The sequence below is a fragment of the Leptosomus discolor genome, chromosome 11, assembly GCF_034619465.1.
Source record: "Leptosomus discolor isolate bLepDis1 chromosome 11, bLepDis1.hap2, whole genome shotgun sequence".
Lineage (NCBI taxonomy): Eukaryota > Metazoa > Chordata > Aves > Leptosomiformes > Leptosomidae > Leptosomus > Leptosomus discolor.
Genome location: NC_141401.1, coordinates 21,864,184 through 21,889,827, shown reverse-complemented (window position 1 = coordinate 21,889,827; position 25,644 = coordinate 21,864,184). Strand labels below are relative to the sequence as shown.

General features: G+C 45.3%; 1 protein-coding gene across 1 annotated transcript; it reads left to right on the top strand.

Annotated features, from left to right (window-relative positions):
• The first annotated feature begins 16,454 nt into the window (after window positions 1-16,454).
• On the top strand, window positions 16,455-25,148 carry MNS1 (meiosis specific nuclear structural 1). Its single transcript, XM_086471343.1, has 9 exons — window positions 16,455-16,649; window positions 16,897-17,024; window positions 17,990-18,092; window positions 18,940-19,169; window positions 19,917-20,133; window positions 20,213-20,320; window positions 21,813-22,070; window positions 22,985-23,110; window positions 24,754-25,148. The coding sequence occupies exons 1-9, from the start codon at window positions 16,455-16,457 to the stop codon at window positions 24,850-24,852; spliced, it is 1,464 nt and encodes a 487-aa protein (XP_086327469.1). The 3' UTR covers window positions 24,853-25,148.
• Window positions 25,149-25,644: the final 496 nt, after the last annotated feature.

The window sequence follows — 25,644 nt, the reverse complement described above, 5'->3', positions numbered from 1 at the left end:
AAGAGAATGCTTTCTGCTGTAGATGGCACAAGATTAGCAAAAACTGAGACTATGATGACTCCGGTAACATGAATATCTAACCACAGTATCCCTCAGAAGACTGACTCAATGTCTCATTTTCCTGTGTACGCTCTGAAAGGCAAAGTCTTTGTTTACTGGTTAAGGATTGAAGTCTGAGGCATGGAGGAAGAAGGAGCAGGGGAAAGGTGATGGTTTATTTTAAAAGGTGCATTCCAGCCTTTGCATAGTTTATGTCTATTTTACGTAGTTTAAATTAGCTAAATTTCAGTACATTTGTTTGATGTATTTGTCCAAGCAATCTGTCAGTTATCTAGTAGTACTTGCTTACAGATTGAATTTTGGTGCCATCATCTGTTGACAGTGTCTAATTGCACCGTGGGCAGATTTGGATCCTAAACCACCTAAGATTACACTTTTTATATTGCTTGTTTCACATATAATTTCAAGTCTTGTACTCACAGAAGGACCTTATGCTGCTTTAAAGGAAAAAACCCCACAAAAGTCTATAGTGGAGCAGCCGTTGTCTGTTGGGTTGGATGTCGTATGTGAGTACTAGTGCAGACAAAGCAGAAATTTTACAGGGAAATAAACTAGAGGGTGTGAACTCTAGAACAGCATCTATAAAGCTGATTTTATGTAGCCACTTTATGTCAAAACTACAGGTGCTCCTGAGATTTTTTTGCAGCAAGAATGTGTGTTGTAGTTGTTATTCTGTTTGGAAACTTACGCTCTTTGTTTCGGTAAAGAGTTTGTCTGACATGCATGAACAAAACTATTTGGAAGTAGTTAACATTGACTTAATTCTGCTGCTCTAGAAACTAGAGCTAAAACTCCCATTCCCTTTTCTGGGAATAACGTATATCCTGGCAGCACGCTGTGTTCTCCTCAATATTAGCATCTGCAGAAAGAAGAATGATTGATTTCTTTGCTTTACCAAAATGGTGTATTTAAATTCAGCAGTTCATCCAGAGACAAGAAGATTTAATAGGTTACTTGCTGGCAGTAGATGCCTACGCTGTAATGAGTTGGTAGTAGATGCCTACACAGCTTTTCTAGCTGTGAGGTGGTGTACTAGTAAGGTTCCTTTCCACATTTGCAGCTCATTATCACTGGATGAAAAACTTGTCTCCGTTCGTAGCCTCAGTCTCAGCCTCCATTTATCAATTTCTACCAGAGTCCAGCAAAAGAAATAAGTATGAAGATGTTGGAGAGGTGTCTGAGTAAGAGTCATGCTTGTCAGAATGAAGAACAAGCCTTGGCTATATCTCAGGGCTATGCGCCTGTGTTTGCAGATGAAAGTCGTTGTCCAAAGATGTCTGTGTCTGAGTCGATCTTCTTCCACTAACAGCCAGTGGAGAGAGATGCTGACATGATCTCACCCTGAGGTAGATGATTAAAACTGGCAGGCATACCTGCTCCTATCCGTTGGCAGTAATGGGACTTCAGGCTCAACTGGAGATGCTACGGTCTGAGCTTTGCGAAGATGGGTCTCATACAATATATGCACACTGTCACCACGTTTCTGTTGCAGAGAAAGAAACTCCACGATGAATATCTACAAAAGGTTGTCAGCTGAAAAGGAATTACTTAGAAAATGTCAGAGACCTGAAACCCAGAGCAACATGCGGGAAACTGGCTCAGTTCTGAGCAGGGGAGCAGACCAGACAGCCGCCAGAGTCCCGTCCACTTACAACTTGTGAGTGTTGCTGTGTTTAAAGCAGGTACCCTCTCTCAAGGGTGAGCATCAAGGGGAAAGCTTTCTCTTGGAATGCGTGTGTGATTTCTGTGTGTTAGTCTGAGCCTTAGCAACCAAACAGATATATAACATTTATAACTTGATGACAGATCTGTGCTGCACAGTAAGCTGCCCAGGTGAACTCAAAACTTGTCAGTGATTTTTGCGCTCTCTTAATCTTCCTGTTTATTCTGTGCTTCATTAAAGTCAATCTCTGCTGGACAGACTGTCACTCAGGCTAGGCCTGTCCTGCTGTCTGCACTCTCTGGAGATCACCCTTCATCCTGATAAATGGTCTATTAGGAGAGTACGTGTCAGAGAGAAACCCTCCGTGCAGCTAAATAGATTAGAGTCTCTTCCCTCTGAACAGTCTCAGTGGAATGGGGCAGGCATGATCGTTAAAGCGGATTTAGAATGTGAAGACACTTTTTCCTCAGGACAGGAAATTGCTCTGAGTTTAGAAAGGTACGGATTAGTAAATGTAGAAAGGGAAAACTGTCAGTGTTGGCACTCGCCACCAGAACAGATGCGGTGTTATGGTCTGAAAGTTGCTGAACTTTCTCGTGGTGCCCACTTGGGAATTGGGTAGATGCAGCCTTTCCCTGCGGAGGTTTTGTAATGCCTTTCTGTAACTACAGCAATTGCTGGCGTGGAAGTGCCGTAATAGAAAAAGCATTTTATATTCTTGCAATGCAGTTTAGCAGCTGCAGCTATGTTAGTGGATGAGCATAATGGCCAGCAAACCTCCAGCGAAGGGAGGGAATTTCTTGTTCTTACAGAGGCCCTGTCTCCCTAGCTGTGGTACTGTGAGTCACTGCTGTGCTGTCCATGACCCTCTAAGCACATCATGGTAACAGCAAGGACGAAAAATCCCTTACAAATGGAAAACTTGCCCTTGAAACCATCAGTTTACGAGTGTGACTTAGGATGAGGTATCACACACCCAATTGCCTCCGGTTCATCATCTGGTGCTGCCTTTTCCCTGGTGCAGGTTTCCTCAGGCACAACACGGGGAGGGGAGAGAGGAGCTTGGGTTGATCCTGTTTGTGCCTTTGTGGTGTTTGGGAAGTGCTAGGGAGAGGAGGACGAGCTTAGCTGTTTCTGATGTTAGTGGCCATTTAGTAGCAGTTGCCTCTGTTCCCTGCAGGCCCTCAGAAGCAGCTTTGAGCTCCTGAGGTTGCTGCTGCCTTTTTTTAAATACTTTTTTTTTTTTCTTCAGTGTATTTACATCTTTGCTTTCTCTGCATAACTGAGTGGGGATGAAGGAAAAACTGATTCAGAGCTTTTTCCCACCACTATTTGTGTCCTGAGCAGCTATTTCTGTTAGCAGCAAGAGTCCCCGTTTCTCTGATCTTGAGCTTATTCACTGCTCTGTGGGTGTTTGAGGTGTCGCAGGGCTGCCTGTGGGGAAGGGAAAGCCTATGCAAAGAGCAGGGAGACGAGATCTTGGTGCTTCTTTTCTGTTGCTTGCAGGAACTAAGAGGCAAAAGCATCTCAGTTCTGTTGGCACCAAAGAGGGTGGCAGGTCCTCATTGGTGGCATTTGTACCAAAACAGGGAGGGAAAGCTGCCAGAAGACTCTCTTGTGTGAAGAGTGCCTATTGCCCAGGGAAAGGATAGAAAAAGATTATGCTGAGAGAAGCTAATTTAAAATGAATTAAAGACAGACAAATTCACATTTTCTGGTACAGCATCTTCCAGGAAAAGAAATCAAATGAAATAACAAAAAAGTAATAAACAGCAAATTCAACATTAGTTTTAATGAAGGACTAAGCAAATATTGTAGACTTTTCAATAATAGTAATAAAAAGCTACAAGTATCATAACAATATGCATGTTGTAAACTCTTGTAATCACATGCAGTTATTGTTCCTAAACAGCATCTTGGTTTTTGCAGCAGTAATATATTCTCTGTCTGCCTGGGAAGATTTGGTAGAGAATGACTGCAATGACAGTACAAACGTTGAAAGAGGTAATGTGGGAGAAAGGGAGTTCTGGAAGACTCTTTTCAGCTCTTTCTTTTGTTATTTATTTAAATGCAAATCTTTCAGCCAAAAAAAAAAAAAAGAGAAAAAGAAATGTCCAAAATCTGATAAATATTCAGTAGCCTTGTGGATTCATGAATGTGAGGCTGAAATTACAGAACTGGTGAGTCATACAGAAACTTGTCCGGGGAAGCAAGGCGCTTCTGATATTCTGAAGTTACAGGAAGAGCAGGGTATAGCAAACTCTTAAAATAAGCCAAGGCCTACAGTGTATTTTAGTGTCTTCTAACAGTGCACTTCAAAAGTCACCATTTAAAAATAAACTGTGTAGGAAAATACTCACTTTGGTCATCTTCAGGCAGACCTAAGCAGTACTGGCTTGAGACAGCTCTAGTCAGTGCAGCCTTCTGCTTTCAGACCTGCGAATGACAAGTGCCTGTCAAGGTGTGTCATGTTCGAAAAGCAGGTTGTTACAACACCTGGGACTAGGTCATCACGCACAGCTGGAGCCGTGAGCATTGCATCGGGAAAGCTGTTCTGCTGGGAACGCCCTGTTTCAAGTTCTGGTTTGTACCCGTGGAAGTTGCCCTCCCTGGGCTGAGATCCCTTCCCAGGGCTGGACACAGTCTGATACAAAGAGGTGCAAAAGCTCATTTTCCCTTTCTGTCCTTGGTAGATCAGGTTTGTAGCGTGGCTTTAGCTCCCTGGGCGAAGCGCAGCAAGAACGTGGCTGCTCCACGTGACTCCTGTGAGAATGGAACTAAACCTCCCTTCAGTACTGGGGGGCCTGGGGGTACCAACCCCTTTCCTCTGTCAGCCCTGAAGAGACTGAGAGTGCCAGCTCCTCCACCTGAACAACATTACAGCATGCCATAAATATGTTAATTCTTTAATTTATTAAGGTTAAAACTTACTTGACCTATTTTAAAATATCGCTGTTTCCCGGGTATCGACAATAAAAATAATACCTGAGAGAGACCTACAGAAAAGCTTGGATGCATGTCATGGATGTCATGTTATTTCATGGCTTTATGTTTAAGCATCTTAATTACTGCATCTACTTACACTCAGAAGATTACCAACTAGAACGAGTTCAAAACTTTGTTTAAATGAAATCTGTATAGCATAAAAAGAATTCGCAGTAAATATCCTTGGGATGTAGGTAGAGAGGACAAAAATGTGTGGTTCGGTATTTATTGTGTGCCAGTATTGATATTCTTGTCTTTTTTTAATGTTTCTACCATACCTCATTATGAGTTCATTACAAGGGCTTTGCCTCTACAGTATGACATGAGTGAGCTTATGTTTAGCATTATTATAGTTATATCATTTGCTTGTAAACTCATTTTATTGCTGAATTACACATTTTTAGCAGTATTATTTAGAACATACATGTCAACAAATGTCTAGGATTTTTCCTGGTTTTACTCAGATCAGTTTGAATTAAACTGTTCAAATTTGAGATAAATACAGCTTAGTAGAGTCTATATATAACCTTAGCTCTTCTAGAAATGGTCTTCTTTAGAATAAATTGCTATGTATTAGGACTGGACAGAAAATTAGTATTTAGGGAGGGCTTCATATATTTGGGGATGAAAAAGTCTCAAGTCTCCATTTTCTTTTCACTGCTTCTTGAGGAGAAAGAGACAAATTATCTCATGCAGTTGGGGGCATGGAAGGTGGATCTTCTACATCTAAGACTACTCGGTATTTAGGATTATATATTATTTAAGATGTATCTCATTTTATAGTCCCAACTTCCGTGTCCCTGTTTGAAAGCACGTTTGGAATATTGTTGTTTGTTTGTTTTCTTGCTTTCAACTGGGGACAAGATGCTACAAGGGCTCAAGCTTGTGTCCTCAAGCTCAAGGTGTCCAGAGGAGGACTTACGCAGGGGGACTTCCCTTCCACACCTTAGATCTGGACTGGCTGGACCCAACTCTCACCCCAAACTGTGTGCAGAAAACCAGGATGCTTTCCCATGACTTGCTAATCCAGCTTGGGAGCCAAGCAAGGTGGGTATTTACTGACAAGCTGCCTGGAAGGCAGAGAGAATCAGTTTTTCAAATACGGAAATTCATAAGAAGAAAGGGTTTGCCTCCTCCCACCCCCGAATTAGATATAAAATAGAAATGTATAGTCCTTCAGGAAACTGGTACATTACATAACAAGTAGGTAAGAATTAACTGGTCTTTTCAAGTCAGTTTTTAAAAGAGGAAAATATTTAGAAAGTGATTTTTTTGCAGACTAGATAACAGTAATTTTGGTTTATGCAGCTGCCAGTGAAAAGCCTGGTGTCAAAATGCAGTAGTACTTGTAAGCATTAATCAATAAATACTCATTATTTAGAAGACACAGTATAAAAATGAGTGAGTATTAAAACAGAATCAATCCACTGTATAAGCACTAAGGAATGTGTATGAATTCCTAGCAATTTGATAGTGACATCCATTTGGAATCTCAGTTTATATGCATAAAAGCAAAGTGTAAGCAAATGTTTCATTATCCAAATGTAAATAAATGATATGTAAATTTTAACTGAAGTTCATGAACTGTCAAGGAGCAAGTATCTTAAGTCAGAACATCTACAGTATATAAAAGCAGACCTGTCTGGCCAGATGGTGTGAGAATAAGGAGTGACAACATTTGAAATAAATAACAGCCACCTAGAAATCATGTGCAGAGGGATTCAACCGACCACTACATTTTAAAACAACCTGGAAGGAGGAGATGAGACAGTTTAGGAGTGACTGCTTTCCCTGTGTAACCAGTAGAGAGAAGGTTTTAACACCATTCCAAGGTGGAGAAATCTATACTAGAAATGGCAACACACAAGAGACAGACGGATTCAGGCAATTTACTCTGCTAGACATCAAATGCTTTTCTGAGGCGATAAGTGATCATTCAAAAAAATATCTCGGATCAAGCTCCCGTGGCCAAACAAAGCCAAGAGGGAGGGGCAATGAGAAAGCTCATTTAACACAGACACTGTGTTACTCACGCTTTTTGCTGATTCTGTCTGCAGAAGTCAGGTACCAACAGAGCTCTTGGATCCTGAAGAAGCCTGATGAGAGATGTCATTCCAAACCCACCAACAGAGAAATCACCACAGAAAGGGGAAGAGGAGTAATAGTCCTTACATGTAAATGAAGTAAGGCAAGGCCTGAAAAATGCTTCACAATGAGAAAAATTGAGGCCAGGAACTAGGAGTGCCCAAAAGAGTACTTTGGGGAGCAAGCACCTCTTGTGGGATGGTAAGAAAATGCCAAACAGGTCATGGAGACAAGAAAGAGAGCAGAGATAATCCCTCTGAAAATACTAAAATGAGCTTCTTAACCTACAGTTGTATCTCTGCAGCATGTGTCTGAGCAGATATGGGGGCAGGGAATGGTTACTTAGAAGTTAAAGCAAGAAGTGGGGGGGGGGGGGGGGGGTGTGTGTATATTTTTTTTTTTAAGCAAAAAGCGGTATGCACAAAGCAGGGAGTGAGTCATGACCTTGTTCATGCCAGTGGCAATATCCCTTTGACTTCAAGTCACAATCCAGGCTTTTTACTCACAGCTCCTGGTCGCTCCTCACCGTGTCACGTTAGCACCACCTCAGTGTTAGAAGTCAACACTGGGCCTTCAGTTGTGTGCAAAGTTAGACATACGCGTGTGTGGGTGCTGTGTATTTCGTCCACCGAGGTGTACGTGGCTGACTCCTGTTTTAGTGTTGGAAAAACTGAGGCACAGAGAGCTGGGGACGAGACTAAGGCTCCTGACTGGTGGCACACTGCTTTGTGGCTGGGAGCGTGGTGCTCCCCTCCGCTCTGGGTGTCCCCGAGAGCCCAAACTGCTTCCAGGGACGTCCTGGGAAAATGGGCCATTGCCTATTCCTAGGAAGCTTGCATCAGCCGGAGCATGAGACCAGTACTGCTTTGCCATGTGCCATAAGCAGGGAAGCAGGCGGGCAGCTGGGGAAGCAGGGTCCTAGCCTGTCCGAGGCAGTGTGTACGCCTTCGGACGCAGTACAGGTCTGAACATACTGCTCTGCGTGCTGCTCCTCCCGGGCAAGGATGACAAGCATTGTTGCAGCCATACGAAAAGGCAGCAAGATAAAATAGATTTCTGAATGCTAGGCAGCAAATTACAGACAAAGCCAGAATTCAGGCACACCTAATCCTTAGTCCGTGTCCAGTGCTACTGGTTGATCAGTCTCTTTGCTGTTGTCACATACAACAGGTAATTACCTATTTGAAAATGTTCCCCTGCTCATTGCTTGGAGAGCTATTAAAAAACCCACGTGCAAGGAATGAACAGAATGAGACCGGGAGTTTCTCATTGTTTAACAGAAATGTGGGAATGGCAAACTCCACCATCACATGCACGACTGGTGCTCTAAATTGCAGAAGAAAGACTTTCATAAAGTGGAATTGCCAAATCTGAGGATTATCAGTCCACAAACTGTGAGAAAATTAACCTAAATATTGCAGCCCTTCGGTGTTTGGAACTTCCATTGCTTTCAGGCTCTGCCAGGTTAGTCCCCAGTTTACAAAGGAAAAGCCTGACCTGACAGGCTTTGGAGGAATGTTCCTCTTTGAAGAAATAATTCAAACCACCAGTTCATTCTAGAGAGTTATTAGAGACCTTCATCCCTGTGCTGCACTTACTGGCTGCCTTGTGCACGGAGTGAATTAGTGCTGTGTGTTGGATGGATTTCATGATGGTTTTATCCAGACAGTAGTAAAATGCATTCATGCCAACTCTCTGAAGTACCAACCTGTTGTGGATGCAATGTGATGTCTCCTGGGAGCTGGTTACATTATGAAGAAAGAAAATGTTTGCACAGTATAGGCTATTTAACTCTTCTTGGAAACTGAACTTCTGGACAGGCAGGAGGAGGTAAAAAGGGGAAAAAATCCTGAAAAGTCTCTGAATGGGTGGAAGTTTCAGTAAATTACTGATTACTTAACTGTATTTTTTGCCTCAAAGGCAAAAACATCCCATGCCTTTGTTCTGCTGTTATCCTGCTGGAGTCGATCGATTCAACAAAGTTGTTCAAGGAGGGAATTAATCCTCCTTACAGGACTTTCACCACTGGGCACTGGGTATTGCATAGGCTGAGGAAGCACATTTCTGCTTCCCCTGGCTGCCTGCTTCTAATCCTGACCCACCACCACCTTGCGTTTGTATATATTATATGTTTGGCTGCATAGACAAAGCATGTGCTTATTCTCTTCTTCTAGCTCCACTGAAGTTTAAATCCATACGCTTAAAGTTCCTTCTCCTGTTACTTCCTTAGCTTCCTCTCCTCTGACACTTTTAAAATATATCCTGCCCTATACCCAGGAGTAAAAGAAGTGCAATCAGTGTAAAAGAACACGGATATTGCTTTCAAACATATGTATTATCTAAAAGGCAAGTGCATGTAAAAAGTTTTCCAAATGAACTTGTTTAAAATTTCAAAAGTCTAGATGGATGGGGAGTGGGAACTTCCAGCATATCCAACAGTAGAAGAAAAGTAGAAACTGCTTGTCTTAAGGTCTCGTATGAAATTCTGTAGGTCCCCAGCTTCACGGGATGTGCTTTTGTTAAAGCACCAAAAGTGTTTCTAGACTCACTGCAGCAAAAGTAAAGTTGTTCGACAGCAGCGTCCCTCTGTTAGGACAGTCTTACATGAGTTAAAGATCTTTGACATTAGGACTTTTGTAGCCACAAGGGACAAAAGGAAGGGGAGAAAAAGGACTGAAGAAAGTTGTATACGAAGAAGCCATTTAATGCAGATTTGCCATAAGGCAAAATAATAATGCTTGGATGTTATGAACTGCAGAAACTCCGTGAACACATTATATTTTAAACACTTAATCTGTTTTACAAACTATGTACATTCTTCTGCTAAATAAGATGAATTGTGATTCAAGAAGCAGCACATCCTGACAAATCTCCTCCTAAAGGCATCCATTAATATAAATCAAGAGTAGCAATTTTGTTTGATCATTTATTTGCAAGAATCATTAAGGCTTATTAGCATAATTATTCCCTGTGGGACTTCATGTCACATAAATGAAAAATGGCATTATCAATATTTAAAAGATAAGTGTGTAATGTTTAGAGTACTTCAACAGTACTCTGCAGGTGGTGTCCAGCTGTAGCAAATTAGATTAGGTTTGATTTCTAAATTGCAGAAATACAATTTCAGTGCAACTGTGTATTTCAAAACTACGTTTGCTCATTGTGCAAGGCCTAAACACACAACCAAATTCTGCAGTTACTTGTTCCAGTACGTCTGTGTACATGGTTTTCTGATTTCAGGTAAGCAACTTGTCTTAAGACATCACATAGGAAGCGAATGTTGCTTACTGGTGGAAGCCCTTTTATAATCTTGTCTTTTTTACTTTTTACAGTTCTATATGATGATCTGAAATTTTCTCAGTGAACCAAGAGGCCGTTCTCCCTCATTCTCCCCTCTCCTCCCAAGCAGAACAGTAGTTACAGTGTCATCAGAGTTTCTTCTCTATGGAGACACGGAGCCCTGCTCTCCTGCAGTAGCGCCGAGACCCAAACTGGCTGGTGCCTCTCTACCAACTTGGATCGTCTCAGCACGAAGCACAAGCTGGGCTTACGTGAGCGCCCTTTGGAGCAGAGACGGGCAGTGCCGCGTGGCAAAGCCGTTGGGCTAAGATGGCGCCGGGCCCGCCGCGGCGCGGGTGGCTGCCTGCAGGGTGCCGAGGAGGTCGGGGTGGGGAAGGGAGTATGTGGGAATATAATTATGGGCACTGGCGGGAGGTCAGCTGAGTGAGCTGCCTGCTTGTCGTCTGCTACGGGGAAGCCCTGTGCATCGCTGGTTCTCCTCGCTGCGGCCCAGGCGAGGGCTGAGTGGCCGGCGGGAGCAAGAGCACCCGCTGCTCGCGGGAGAAGTTGCCGAAGGCTCCTGCACAGACAAGTCACCGTCTGGGCACTGCTCGGAGCGAAAGCCTTAGATGGAGAGCAGGGACTAGTGAGAGTCCAGCTGAGGTGGCAGATTAAACACAGCTCTTGGGGCTGGGTGAGCCCCACTTTTGGGCAGCAAATCCAGGTGTGCAGAGCAGCGGGGTGCAGGGCAGAGAGCACGGCACTGAGCTGCAGCCACTGAAGAAGGCTTTTCAGCAGCTGCTGGCAGTGCTGTGATCCCCCCAGCCATGCAGTGTCCCCCATCAGCGTGCCCTTCTGACAGACCTGGCATGCAGGCTCCCAGTAAACAAATCAGGCTGAGGGGTGAGGGACTGGGAATGCCTTGGAGACAGAAATCTGTGGGCTTTGTCTGGCCGTAGCAATAGAGGCAATTCACCACTTCACTGGTGAATTTGTTTTGGAGCACAAAACTGCTGTTTTATCAGCAGTGAGGTGTATCATTAACTGCTGCGTGTTCTGCTCCTCTCTAAAGGCTCCTGAATAAAACATCAGGGATTTTACTAACTGTGCCCCAGGACTCCTCTAGGCACATCCCCATGCACGGCAGGGAGGCAGAACCTTCCTCAGCCCTGGGCTCGTGCCAGGGCTCTGCTGAGGCTGATGGGCAGGATGAAGTGCCCGCGTAAGAGACAGATGCAAGCAGCAGAATTGCTTTTGCGTTGCTCTCAGCCCTTTCCGGGAGGGACGTTTGTTCTCCATGACTGCCCTTCAGTTGCCCGTTCCATTGGCTGGCCTAAGGTTATGGTGACAGATTAGTTTGTGTTTGCAAACAGCATCTTTCTTCATAGTTTTCTGCTCTTTGCTAAGCTCCCTTTTCATTATTCACGAATGTTAAACCAAAGTCTTTGGAATTAATTGTGTTTGGTGGTACCTTGCAGGAACGAAGGGGTTCTGCTTTCTTCCAAGTATGTTTCTTGGTGCTCTCTTTTGCAGTCAAGTGAGAATATGTACTGACACCTGGACTCGGTGCTGCCGAGGGAGTAGGCAGCCTAGGAAGCGTATTGCCATCTCACCCTTTCACCTCGTGTATTCTTTTCCATGGGTGCTACTATAGGGAGGAGCAGAGTAACGCTCAGTACTAAAGTTTTTTCTCCGTATGTCCTTTGGCCTTGGAAATGATGACTCTTCCTTCCAGAGGTGTACATTCTGATGGCACCGCGTACGAAATACTGGAAAGGAAACCGTGACCTGGTCAAGTGCTTAAACGGCAGCCAAAATCAGGGGAGGTGACGATGGCTGCTGGGCTGGAGGCAACGACTGGTTTTCCTCCAAGACAATCCCTTTGCCCCATTTAGTTGGGCGCTTTGGCAGACGAGCTCACTGCAGGCTGGTTACTCAAATGCCTCCTCGAAACCCCGCCCAGGAAAGACAAGGATAGGGTAGAGCAGGAAAAATGTAGGTCTGGTGTTTAATCTTTCTGCTTCCAAATTAAAAACTACAAATGGAGCTTTTAATCTTGAGGGGCGCTTTTTGACAAATAATTAGAGCTCACGTGTAAAAGTCTGATTAAATAATATAACTTTTTAAAAAGCATTTACAAACAGAATTTTCATACCCAATTTAGATTCTCAACTAAAAATCATTGCTGTTCTTTTTCTTAAGAAAGAACTCAGTCCTTCTGCTTGAACTTATGATCTCTAATCTTTTTTCATGGGGGACAGGAGTTCGGCTGTGACAGGTAAGTGGATAAAGCTCTTGCTGCACAAACCAGAAGCATCATTATAGCAGTGGGTTTACAACATTCTTTACATAGAAGAACTATATTTGCTCTGTCTACAATATTTGCTTAAAAAAAATGGTTACAGGTGAAGCAGAAACCCTGGTAACTGCAACTTGTATTGTCCCCAGTGTTGGCTGGTTGGAGGAAAAAGAGCACAGTGGACATGGCGCTCTAATTGTTTTTTCATCGCTGAATGCTAGCGAAGTTGTGCCAAATGCACAGGAGAAATGCCCTGTTCCACAACCCAAACAGATCTACTGGCCAGGCAGCCAGTTGGCAAGAAAGCCCAGACTTTGCTGCGTGCTGTAAAAGCTCATTTCCCAGCTCGCTGAATGGATGCTGGATGTTGTACAAAACGTGGCTGATGTTGATGGTGTAACTGCTGCCTTTTTTCAGGTTACCTACAAGGAGCAATCGAACTGCAATATAGATTAAAGTAGGAAAATAATCAACTATGGAATATATGGAACACTTAAAACCACTAAACAATGTAAATAATGTTCATCGATGGGAGGGGGGCAGAAAGCCACACGCTTGGTATTGGTTGGAATAATAAGAATGGGACAGGAACTGCAGAGAAACAGAAGCACTCAAAGAAATTAAGAAAGAAACAGTCAGAGGGCCTAAGGTAGTCTCCCATTTTGACCCTGAACAAATCCTGAAAGGCTGAATGCTGGCAGGAGAGAGACTTGAAAATGAGTGACCAAATGGTGTCCTAGCTCCCTGCTTTTGTCTTACAGCACCAAAGGAGTTTGGGCTGCATGTTTCAAGAAGCACTTATGTTTTCTGGCATTGCTACTGTGGAAACAAAGAAACGACAAGGATTGTGTGGAGGTAAGAGACTGTGGGGTGAAAAATGGTTTTGTCAACCCATAGGCCTGGAAGGGACTGTCTAATCCTTCTGCCTGCACAACATCAGAGTCTAGCGTAGTCGCACAACACTACAGCTTTTACTTTTAAAGATCTGCTCTACAAACTACCTAAGGAGTCTGTTTTGGTGTTATCCTGGCCTTTTGACTAGAATAACAATTATTTCATGTCCAACCAGCAAAAATACCCTCTGTAAGAAACATCAGAGTGCAATGTCACTGTGGAGTAAAATTCACCTGTGGTCTTTGGAATTTACGTATTCAGTTGTTAAAAACAGTGTGTCTACTCAGAAGAGTACGTGGGTGCTTTATAAACTTGGATAAATGAGTAATAAATATTAATAGGAAATGTTAAGAGCTCTGAGTTTACCCAGAAATACGCGCTATACGACACGTGGATGTAAATGCACTCTAATAGTTTTAGTCACATCAGCCTTTCGACGCAGAGCTCACAGCTTGTACTCTTGACCAGCAGGACTGAGCAAAAGCAAAAATAAAGCAAAGAACATGGTGCCCCCAAAAGACTAATTTCTGTTCATGTCCTTTGCACAAACACTCCTTCTGGCCTGAGTCGCTCCATTTATTCTCTTTATTCTTTGAAAACTCAATACTACAGCTAAATATTTATTAAAACCACATTTTTCTCATCAGGAACAGCTGTATTTTTGCTGAACATGTTTGAAGCACTTGAGTACTTCTGTTCCTTGGAATATTTTTGTTTACAGTCCACAGTGTCATAAGTAAAAGATCACTTCTGCCTATTGCTGTTATGGGACGTATTTTCCCTACTAATCCAGGATAATGTAAAAAAAAAAAAAAAAAAAAAAAATTAGTGCTAAGATTTTCTTGACAGTGATAGCCCCTTAGCTGCTAAATCTGCTATCCCATCCATCACTAATCTCGAGCAAAGCAAGCATTAGTTTCTCTGTGACTTATCTAGGTCTTTAATAGATCGATAGCACAGCTCAGACTCTTCCCTGTTAGTTCACATTTATCTTTTCATCCAAAGAAGGTAAATTACCTCACCCAGAAGCTGTGTTATCCCCCACAGCAGTTTATAATGTTGCAAAGTCAGCATGACCCACATATCTTATCTCAGCTGGAACGCATTTGTCACTGTCTCGTGTCATGATCATCTGCTAAAACGCCCTGGAAAAGAGGGAAACCTGCAACACGGCTTCACCGTTTTCATTTAACGACCTTTTCTGCTGTGTGCTCCTGTATCACCTTCCATTTAAACGGCTAAAATAAAGGGAACTCTCTTTTTCCCTTTAATGCTCCATTTCATCATTTTTATCATGAGCAAAATTTTCATTCCTCGGCAGTCTTCATTCCTGCTGTCCTGAGCTGATCAGTAGGTGGTGATACTGAGACTGAGCACTGAATAATTCATTAACGTGCTGTGTGAACCCTGAGGAAGGACCGTTGGGTTTAACTCCACGTTGGACCAGCTGGATGCTGGTCACCTGAAGCCCTTCAGGCCCTGGCAGCGTGTAACGCTGTCAGCAAAAAGGAGTGAGGGGCAGGTCACTGCCCGGTAAGTCCCACAACCAGGCTGCTGCAAGAAGAACGGCTCTATGAAACAGGAGTTTGATTGCAATTAGGCAGCTGGAACTCATTCCTTTCCAAACAATAGCAAAGTAGGTATTTCATTATCTGTTATTCTAAAAAGTTCATAAATTGTATTATGGAAGCGAAACTTAAACTTTTGAGGAGTCTGACCCAGCTGGTTGCAAAACCAGTAGAGTTTTATTCTGTTCCTTCAGATGAGCTGAAGAGCTCTGCCTGGACTGCACTCTGTTCTGCACGTGTTACATTCTTAGGTCTTTAACTGAGAAATTAATTGGTGAAAAGAATTCTCTGGTTGCATTGTTTTTCTTCTTTGCATTTTAAACACACAGCAGCAAATCTGGAATGTCTGGGAAATAAGAGAACAATGAGGCACCAAGGACTGGAGACCTCACGATATTTTCCCTTTGGGATCTTGCTGGATATCGGTGCTGTGTTCTCTCCCTTCTGGAGAAGAGACGCTGCTCACAAATACTGTGTACATGCCAATACAAACCACCTCTCAATTTCAAAAAGAGCTTTGTGAACTGACTCGCTTGTCTCTGCTCTGTGTGCGTTTTTTCCAAACATTTTTACTCTCGCTCTTCTGTCTGAATGCCTTGCTGTCCTGGAGACTGAACCAATGCATACTTATGTTCTCATTTTAGAGCGTGGCTGTTCCAGATTAAGGACATCACGTGAGCGAAGATGAAATTCTACATCAGAAGGTTATTTGCTGTTATTTCCAGAAGGGAGGTGAGGGTACCTGATTTTGTTATTTTGTTGGGCAGCAAAGAAAAGTCCTTGTATTTCTGGTGAGGCAGGTAGCTGTTCGCTGGGGAGGAAGGGCCTGCAAACGTATCTTTTGCCCCTTCATCCCACCCACCACCTCCCAACCTTGGGCACTGGCAGTCAGTGTGGTGCCAGTGCAGTTAAAAGCAGGCCCCACGGCTGATGTTCTGGCTGTCGGTTTCCCCCCTGTGCCTCTATCCCCTGTACTTGTTCGGGATCCATCGCGTCATTATGGAGGAGATTAATTGTTAATTAACTGCCACCTAGGTTGGGTGGTTACAGGTGAGCAGAGTGCCCTGACGGGGAGCAGGGATTCGGTAAATGCCCTTCGCTAGTTTTGCGAAGGTAACGCGGCGGTTGTTCCTGCCGCCTATTGCTCCTCCCGCGCAGGGCCGGCCGAGCCCCGTGCCCGGGCGGCGGCAGGGGCGGCTCCTCGGGCGCCTCCCTCCCGGGAACGGCTGTTCACCCGCTCCGGCCGCGGGCGCACGGAGACGTCAGCGGCCACCGCCCGTTTGGGCTGCCGTTCAACGGAGACCGCAGCGAACGCGCTGCCGCTGCGGCTCCCGCCCCGCGCCTCCCCCGCTCTGCCTGGCGGAGCCGAGCCCGAGCCCCCGGGGCCGGACCGGCCGCGCTCCGCGCCGCGCCGCGCCGAGGGGCAGCGCCGGGGCGCCCTGACGGCCCCTCCCCCCGGCCCCGCCAGCACCCGCGCGAACAGCTCTGAGCCACGTGACAGGGCCCCCCGTCGCCTCCCAGCCAATCAGCGCGGCGGGCTTCCTCCGGAAGGGAAAACCCTTCCCCGCCTCCCGCCCCCGCTCGTTGCCATGGCGGCGCGGCGCGGCGGCGGGCGGGCGAGATGGTGAGTGAGGGAGCGGGGCCCCGGGGCCGCGGCTGCCCTGCGGCATCGCCTCTCTCCTGTCGCCCGCAGGCGGCCCTGCAGCGGGGTGCGGGGCTGGTAGCGGAGGCGGAGGAGCGCGGCGGGCGGCGCCGGGCCGCCAGGCTGCGGGCCGCGCTGGAATGCGAGCGGCGGCTGGAGGAGGCCGTGCTGCGGGTAAGAGCGGTGGGGCCGGATCGGGCCCGGAGCCGCGGGGCGGTGGCGTGTACGGGCGAGCGCGGAGCGGCGGGGCCGGCTGGGACCCGGCTGGGCGAGGGCAGAGGAGGGGCGGCCGCGCCGTCCCGCCGGAGGGCTCTGCCCGGCTGCCCTCTCCGGGGCTGTCTCCGGCGGCCACCGCCGGCGGCCCGCACGGGCCTGCGGTGTGCCCGCTCTGAACGCGCGCGGCTCCGGTTGTCCCGATCAGGCAGAAGAGAACAAAACCCGGAGGGAGCTGCAGCGGGAGCGAGAGGAGAGGCTGGCGGCCGAGCTGGCCCGGCTGAACCGCGAGCAGCTGAAAGATGAAAAGCTGCGGCAGCAAGTGCGGGAGAACAGGTAACGGCTGGGAAACCCCGCCGCGCCGTTGGACCGGCTGGCGCGGGGTCAGCCCGGCTCGGAACGGCGCCTTCGCGGAGGCGCTCGGTCAGGCGGGCGCCTCCCGCTCGGCTTTGACTTTTGTCGGTCACGGTTTGGATGGAGTCTCAGGCGCAGGGAGGTCGTGGCACGGGGTGTTTTCAAGGAACGGAGAGGAAGTTTTGGTATGCTGACATCAGGCACGCGGTGTATGTTTTAGAGTAGGCTTTAACTTCCCGAATTTTTGCAGCAGAGAAGGTCGTAACTGGGAAAAACATGAGAAAAGGCAGATTTTCGAGAAGTGGTGTCATCAGAGGGGTTACTCCAGCTGCCAGTGACCAGTATCCAAAAAGAGTGTTGGGGGTGAACGTGAGACAGACTGGCGGGGGGGGGGGGGGGGGGGGCGTAAGGGAGGTGTGAGAGGGGGGAAGGGGGCGTGATGTCTGAACAGCACCTGAACAGCGTGAGGTGATCTAAGTCAAGTGGAGACAAGACAGACTTTGTGAAAGCTGTAGCAGAAGCAGAAATGAATCTGACCTGGAAGGAAAAGTTATTTTACCATCGAGGTATGACAAAAAGTTAATTTTAAGCAAACTTTGTTAGTAAGAGAAAAACTCACCAATCCACAAAACTTTCATTTTGGTTATACACTCAGATATGTACGTACACTTCCCCAGCTCTATAAGCACGTGTGTTTATGTCATCAGATGAAATGTATGCACACCTATCGATGGCAGAGCTACAAACAGACATCGTTCTTGTTTTAAAACAAGTTCTGTTTTATTTTTATGCTCTTTTACTAGAGCAGTATTTTTTTCACCTAAAATTGGGCTTTTCCCTGAGAAATAATGTTTTTCAATCATGTTTAAAACGTGATGGAAGTATCAATTTTTTCCCACAGGTACTTGCTTCCTTGTGATAGGATCCGTTTCTTTTCCCCCCCCCAGCCTTGAACTCCGGGAGTTAGAACAAAAGCTCCGATCCGCGTACACGAGCAAGGAGCGAGCTGCGCAGATCGCTGACAAAGCAGCCAGGCAGTATGAGAAAATGGTAATTAGCTCCGGGCGTATCCCAGCCCCTGGGTGCTGTAACTCTTTGCGTGGATCCTGCTGAAATTGTGTCCTTTGAAGCTGACCCTTTTATCTAGGACATCGTCAGGTTTAGGCCTTCGGTGTGTGTTGGAAATGCAGTTTCTGTTACGAAGGGCTCCGTAGCCGGTGATGACCAGCCGTAAGAAAAAGGTTGGCTTTGCCACTGCAGTCACAGTAGCAGTGAATGAAGCTGTGCAAATGGATATAGTTTTTATTTTACTGGTTGTGTAATATTTATCCCAGTTCAAACTATGATGCACTTTGTACAGTAAGTGCTTATCAAGATGCCTCCTTACCTCAGAAGCAGATTGTGAAAACGTTGTTACTGTTATGAGACATATAGCTGAAGAACTTCAGAAAGAATTGTGAGCTTTGATTTTTTGTGTGGAATAATGTTGGTCATCAGGCAGGCGATTCCGATCACGTTAAGGTTTTATACAAAATCCGCTTTGTGCCGGTCGCTGCCAAGACAACGCATTGATCAGGGCGTTCCTCAGAGTTCAGCCGTGCCCCGGGCACCGCGCCGCTGTGAGCTGCCTTCCCTCGCACCGAACGCTCTGCTTGCCTTCGCTCGATGCGCAGCTTCCTTTGAGCATTGCCCGTTCTCCCCAGGCTGTTTAGGTGCTGAGGGTTCTGCTTCCTCAGTTAAGCTGCGAAGCACATTAAGGCACTGTATTTGTAGGTGGAGGTGAAAACCATTCCTGCTGTGTAACGCAGTGTAACTCCTTTCTGTGCGGTGCGTTGTTCCATTACAAGTTGTGTTAGCGGGAGTAACGAGGAATCCTGCACTGCTTTGTCCCCCATAGAAACAGGAGGGTGAAACAGCCCGAAAGATGAAGGAAGAGTACGAAAGGGTAACACAAGAAGAAAGGTCTGCAGAGCTGAGGCGAAACCAGGAGAAAATAATGTATCAGCAAGAACTGGAAAAACAGCTTGAGGAACAAGAGAGGAAGAAGCAGGATGCTTATGAAGAGTTTCTAAGAGAGAAACTCATGATTGGTGAAATTGTAAAGAAGATCTATGAGGAGGACCAAATGTTAGTTACTCTGAATTTTTATTATTTATTAATTGAAAACAAAACAAGTCATATAATTCTGTATAGAAAACTGGTTTATGTTTGTTTATTTCATAGATTAAGAACCATTTTATATTTCCCTTGTCACGTTTTACTAGCAAGGGACTGACTTTGGTGGACTTTGCTGTTTAAACATCACAATGTTCTTGTCATTCCAGTCCATCTCGTGCCCTTGTTCCCCAATTAGGAAATCCAGCTTATTTCAAGGAGTGCTTCCATCGGGCCCGTCGTGCTGGAAGTGACTGCACGTGACAGATTCCTGCCTCGCCTCATGGCCCTGCCTCTTTGTGAGGCAGTTGTGTGCCTGTCTTACGGGCAGGGATAGGTTCCTGAGGGCAGGGCGGTCATGGCGGGCGGGGGGAAGAGTTTGGTATAAATAAATAAAAAGTTTAGGAGACTCTGGTGCCATTAGGCTGTTGGGCTTCCTTCTCCTCTCTGTTTTGATGGAGAGCGTATAAAATGGAGCAATAGTGAGTACTTGTGTGTGGTCTGTTCTACTGAAGAAAGGTGTTGGACAGGAGATTCCCTTTTTGGGGCAAATCATTAATAAGTATTTTCAATTTAGGTATCTCATTTCTAGCTGAATGGGTGAGGAGAGTCATTTAAATCTTAGTCTCTGGAATGTATTGTTAATGACGAGCATGTGGTCTGTTTAGTGGTACTCTGCAGTACGTTAATAACTGTTTAAACACGTTTTTCCATCTGCAGGGAAAAACAACTGAAGTTAGATAAAATGAGAGCAACTCAGACATATATTGAGGAATTTAAAAAAGAGCAAGCTATCTGGAGGAGAAGGAAACAGGAGGAGATGGAAGAAGAAAATAGGAAAATTATGGAGTTTGCCAACATTCAGCAACAACGAGAAGAAGATCGGCTGGCTAAAGTTCGAGACACTGAGGAGAAAAAACAAAGACTTCAAAGCATGGTATGAAAAATTGAAAGTATAGAAAAAATTTATTGTACATTCTTGTCTGTCATTTAGAAAACTTTCCTTCTTGTCATAGCTTGCCCAGAAGCTAGAAAGGGAACAACAGAAGCGTGAGGAACTGGAACAAATCCGCCAAGAGCTGTATCTGGAAGAACAAGCGGAGGCAGAAAGGAAGAAGGAGATGGTAAGTGCTGGCCGGTCAGTGAAGTACCTGTGTATCGGGCAGGGAATATTTCACTTTCCCTCGACTTCTCCTGCAGATACATACATGGGTATTTTGGTACTTGTCACCTAACAGGTTTGTTTATGTGTTGTGTGTATGTTACATGTACCTGTGTGTAAACTGTTAAGGGAAAATGCAAGTGGAGAGGATATTGCAGCTGTGCCGTAACTCCTGCGTAACATGCAGGTTAGCAGAGCCCGTCTGGATGAAATTTTTATAAAATATAGTAGTAGTGTACGTGCAGGAAAACATGTAATTTATGGAGCACTCGTAGCTATGGGCAGACTAATTCAAACAGACCAGATAAAAAATTTACAGAGAAAATTAAACCATTTTGAATTGCTGATCTAGAAAATAAGTAATAAAGTGAACGCAGGAGGCGGTATTTTACATAGGCTTGCTCTGTCCCTTCACTTCGGATGCCTTTGTGGTGGAGCAGCGTTCCTTCGGTCTTTGGACATTGTCACCGAGTTGCAGTGAGAAAGAACTCACTTGGTGAGAGTGTATCCCACGTGCAATTCCTGCTGCATCTGAGGAGGCTCTTCAGAGGCCACGGAACCCCCATTTCCACGACTTTGCCTCTGACAATGCTGGCAGGGTTATTCCTGGGCTGGGCTGGGTTTTTGTTCCACACTCTGGATTTGCTAAGTCTGCGGTGTTATTTGTGACTTTGGGATGTTTTTGAGGGACTCCCTGAGCCCATTTTGGTCTGTGAGCTCTCTCAAAGCAAAAAGCTTAACTCTGACATGGTCTTAGGTGTATTAAAAGAATTTCAATTGTTTTCAGTTCTGTTCTGGCACAAAGTGTCTATTTCCAACACTGTTTTCTAAATGTTCTTAGTCAGACAAGCAGCTGTGTGTTAACTTAGTGTTTGGAGGGACAGTTCTGTCCTCTGAATTTCCTCTGCCATCCCCATCTATGTTTTCATTTCGACCGGGAAGACAGCTGAAGGTTCTGAATACCCTTATGGTCCCCTTCATACATCTGTCTCTCTCGTGAAGGAGAACGCAGTGACTTTCGAGCTCAGGTTTAAGCCAAGCCAAGTAGGTGAATTCACCGCTTGCTTTTTGCATGTCATTTGCTTTTTCCTGTGGTCCCGCCCACCCTCTGTCGTACCTCGCTGGGGTGACAAACGAGATGTAACACATACGCAACGCTGCTATTTTTAGAGAGTTGCTGAGGATGACTTGTCTTGTTGATTCACTTCATTCTAGCGGAAAAAAATAATCTCCTTTTGTTCTGGACTTAATTTTGAGAATCTCGAGATATTTGCCAAACTAGTTAATACCGGAGACCGCTGTCAGGTGCGGAGCGTTTGCTCCAGCTGTCTATGCTAGAAGGCAACAGCTACAGTGAATTTATTCCAAGATAAATTGAGTAGATTGGCTGCTGAGGATTAAAATTGTCCAAAATATGTTCAGTAATGCAGCCTTTTATTAAATTCCCTTTATAGGCAGAAATTGAAAAGCGAATAAGGCAACGCGTAGACTTAAGGCAAACGTATGAGGAGCAGTTTGCCTTAAAGGAGGTGGCGCGACAAGCGGTGCGAGAAGAGGAAGAAGCCTTCAGACAGCAGATGTTGGCCAAGTTTGCAGAGGATGATCGCGTGGAACAGATGAATGCTCAGAAACGAAGAATGAAACACCTTGAACACAGAAGGGCTGTGGAAAAACTTATTGAAGACCGTCGCAAACAGTTCATTGCAGATAAAGTGAGAGTTTTCACAGTTGCCTTTGGTTCGAGCCGAAGCATTTGGATATGGGAGTACTTGTGCTGTCCTGAGTGACGAGGCTGTTGCTCCTAGGGAGACAGGAATTGCAGAGAAATGTGCAGGGGGAAGCGGGCCTCTGTTTTGGTTTGCTGGCAAGAAAAAAGTCTTTTTTGGAGCTGACTTTTTTTTTGTAGCTCAAGAGTTAAGAGTCAGCAACATCCCTGGGCCCCTTACACCTGCCGTGCTCTGCAGATCTCCCCTCGGGAGCCCTGGGATCAGCCACACAACTGTTGTCCTGTTCAGCGTCCCTGGCAGCAGCGCCGATAATGCGCGAGAAGGGGAGTCCCAGCCTTGATTTTAGGTTAAGTCTCAAATTAGCATCTGAGGAAGAAAAGGTCTAAACTGGAAACAAGTCATGGAATCCTATACTGCAGTTTTTGGACCTGTTTATAGGGTATAAATGCGATGTGTAACGTGAATTGCAGTTTCTAGTTATCAGCATGAAAATACATCCCTGTTTCTCCTTTTCCTGGATTAGAACAGCAGGGCGGGAACAGACTAACTTGTCTCAGGGACAAGAAGGAACCAGAACTTAACACTTAACTGCCTTTAAAAGAGCTTCTAGTATGAGACCAAACACGTACTAGCCCCATGTCCTGCCATTCAGTCCTCTCTCTTGTCCGAGATTTTTCTCTAGTTACCAGCCCCGTGTTGTTTAAACAGTGCTTTGTGGGGTTTTTTACGTACACCTTTCCATCCTTTTCAAACGGATTTCCTGTGACCAGGAGTTAAGAAGTGGAAGTTCAAAATTTACTCCACTAAAAAAATTTTCTCTTTGTACTGTGGTGGATATTGGTGGAAACAAATGTTCACAGAGCTGAAACTGAACAGTTACAAAAACTTGTTTGTTGTAGGAGCGTGAACTTGAAGAAAGGCAGTGGGAGGAGAGGAGACAAGAAAACATCCGCGCAATTGTTGAAGAAGAGAGACGGAAACTCTTGAAAGAGCATGCGTCTAAACTATTGGGTTATCTTCCTCGAGTAAGTGAATTGTGTTTTAACGCTCTGAACTGTAAATCAGTTTTCTCTTGGCTGGTTGAAGGCGAGGTTGCAGAACTGTGTAAATTCCTGGAGTCAGTGGGTGTCCTTACTGTGTAAGCTCTCCTCTGCTCACCTTTCCCTTTTCTTTTGGAGCTGGGAAGCAACTCACAGAAATGCTCTCTGGGTAGGAGGGGTGTTGGGCTCTGCTGCAGTATCGATGCCGTGTTCAGAACTCGCCAAAAGCTCCTGCAGTGCTTTGCCCAACCAGGTTTTGGACTGTGGAGGGGAAATTATAAAGCGGGGCTTTTCTAGCCAGAAAGGGGTCCGCCATATCTTAAACCCCGTTTCCACCAAATTTCTCGGTTGGGGTTTTGGGAGCAATTTCTTACAGTGTGGCTGTCTTCCAGGTCTTCTGTTACCATGGAAATGAGGCCTCCTCTCTGTTGCGGTGCTTACAGGAGCACTTCCAGAGCTCACTGTTCCTCCGTGTGTTTTTAAGTTAAAAAGATGGAAGCAATTATTGTAATGGGAATAAACTACAATTTATTTGGAGTTATACATCGTCATCAGAAAGATCACTCGATGGTTCACAAATTTACAGAGAGCTGCTTCAGGGATGTAAAAACGCATTTACAGTAGGGAGGGAACTGTCCAACTATTTAAAGAAATTATTTTCTGCAATACTGGAAAACATTGTAAATATAGCGGAGTTTAATTTTTATTCAAATATTAATATGCTAATTGGGTGCATGAATTTGTAAAATTTGGAGTGAGTTATTTTCTAATGTAGATTTAATTAAAGGATAACTCAAGTTGGCAATATTTCGATACCGTTTCCTGGTTTGCATTTCCTGGTGTAGGAAGTCTTGGCTATTTCAGAGCGCCCAGGGCTCGTACCCGTTCCATGGCCCTGACGTTCGACTTTGTTCTTGTCTCTGCTTCAGCCCTGCATCCGATTCGTGGGGTCATACATCATGTTACTTCACTCAAAATGGTTAAATAGAAAAGTTCTACCTCATTCTAAAATCTCCAATATAAATGCAATTTGTGATTTATTTTTTCCTCTAAACACTGCAAGGTGTGTTCTGTGGGTCATATGCATGTTTAGCCCTAAAATTAATTTAGAATTAGAGATTTAGATTTCTGGGTTCTCCTGCTTACCTTCCCCAAAACAGTTTCTGATTGAGTTGTTCAGTATCAGTTGATTTCCAAAACAATTTCTTTGTGTGGGTGAACTTCAACACAACTAAAGGGGCAGACGGAGCCCCGCCCCAGCCAGTGCCTCTGCAGGGCAGTTGCTTCGTTTTCCTGAGCCTGCGCCTGTGCCGTACTGACGATAACCACTTCTGTTAGACAGAGAACACGGATAAACGTCTCTCCTGCATAGTGCTCCTGCTGGCATCTTCACGGGGTTCCCGTCATCCTTTGCATGAAGAACCAAAGGGGCGGTTCTAGGTTAGCACCCAGCATGCCCGTCTGAGACTCATCTGTTGGAGTTCTGCGACGGCTTTCAGGGCTATCTGTGTTGGAGGGAACACTGGTATCACGTACTACATTCATTGCTGTAGAAGATTTCAGAGATCCATAACAATCTCTCCGCTTTGTTTTACCTTCCGACGTGTGTTTCTTTTCCCTTATTGCAGGGAATACTCAAAGATGAAGACGACATTAACATGCTCGGAGAGGAATTTCGGTCAGCTTATCAGAAGAGAAGAGGTAATGCATTTTCAGGAGAGAGCTGAAATTTCCCCCTTCTCATCTCCTCGTTTGCCACTAGGTGTCACCTGATTTCTAATGAAATTTCCGTTTGCTATGAACAGTGAGGAACTCCCTTTTAATAGCATTAAAAGTCTCCATTTTAAGACTGGAGTCCTAAACTGATGAGCAGTTAGTTTTATTTAAGCGTATGTTGTACTTGGCATTTCTCATCAATAAACTGTTACAGAGGTCTCAGCTGTTCTCAGTTGGTGACACTAAAAATGTTTTTCCAGCAACTCTGCAGAAACCTGAGCCAGTGTAAATTCACATGTGCCTTTCAGTCTGGACGACAAGGCTCTCTTACTGCACTGTTTGTGGTTGTAATGGAAAGAGTTACCTGCGCTGGCATTACTCTAAAATACTAATCTCAGTGTGGTTGTCCCGTTGCCAAGGGGTAGGTCTGAGTTATTTGTTTCACTGTTCGTGTTCCTTTGCTGGTAGGATCTAGGCAGAGACACTTTTCTATTTTGAGGTCAGATTCACCATTTATACCTTTCTTTCAGTGCATAAACTTCCTCTTTCTGTGCCACGTTCCCATTCAGTTACGCTGAAGGAGGAATCCATGGAACTGGCTGAGGTTTGACAGAGGTTCACACGAGCAGCACAGGCTTTTATTGCTCCTGTACTAATGTACACACGATACACTCAGCTCACCTACGCTCAGACTTTTACCTCATTCTTGATTGTGATGATGACATAATGAAATCTTTAAGGATGTAACGTTCATAGAGCACCTGCGAGGGTGGCGCCATCATGCCCGCCTGTATCCCGAAGCA

Excerpts from the sequence above, each read along its gene's own strand:
- MNS1 (XM_086471343.1), top strand. The coding sequence starts at position 16,455 with ATGGTGAGTGAGGGAGCGGGGCCCCGGGGCCGCGGCTGCCCTGCGGCA. Across the intron at positions 18,093-18,939 it reads CCAGGCAGTATGAGAAAATG|AAACAGGAGGGTGAAACAGC; the intron begins GTAATTAGCTCC and ends TGTCCCCCATAG. Across the intron at positions 20,134-20,212 it reads AACAAAGACTTCAAAGCATG|CTTGCCCAGAAGCTAGAAAG; the intron begins GTATGAAAAATT and ends TTCTTGTCATAG.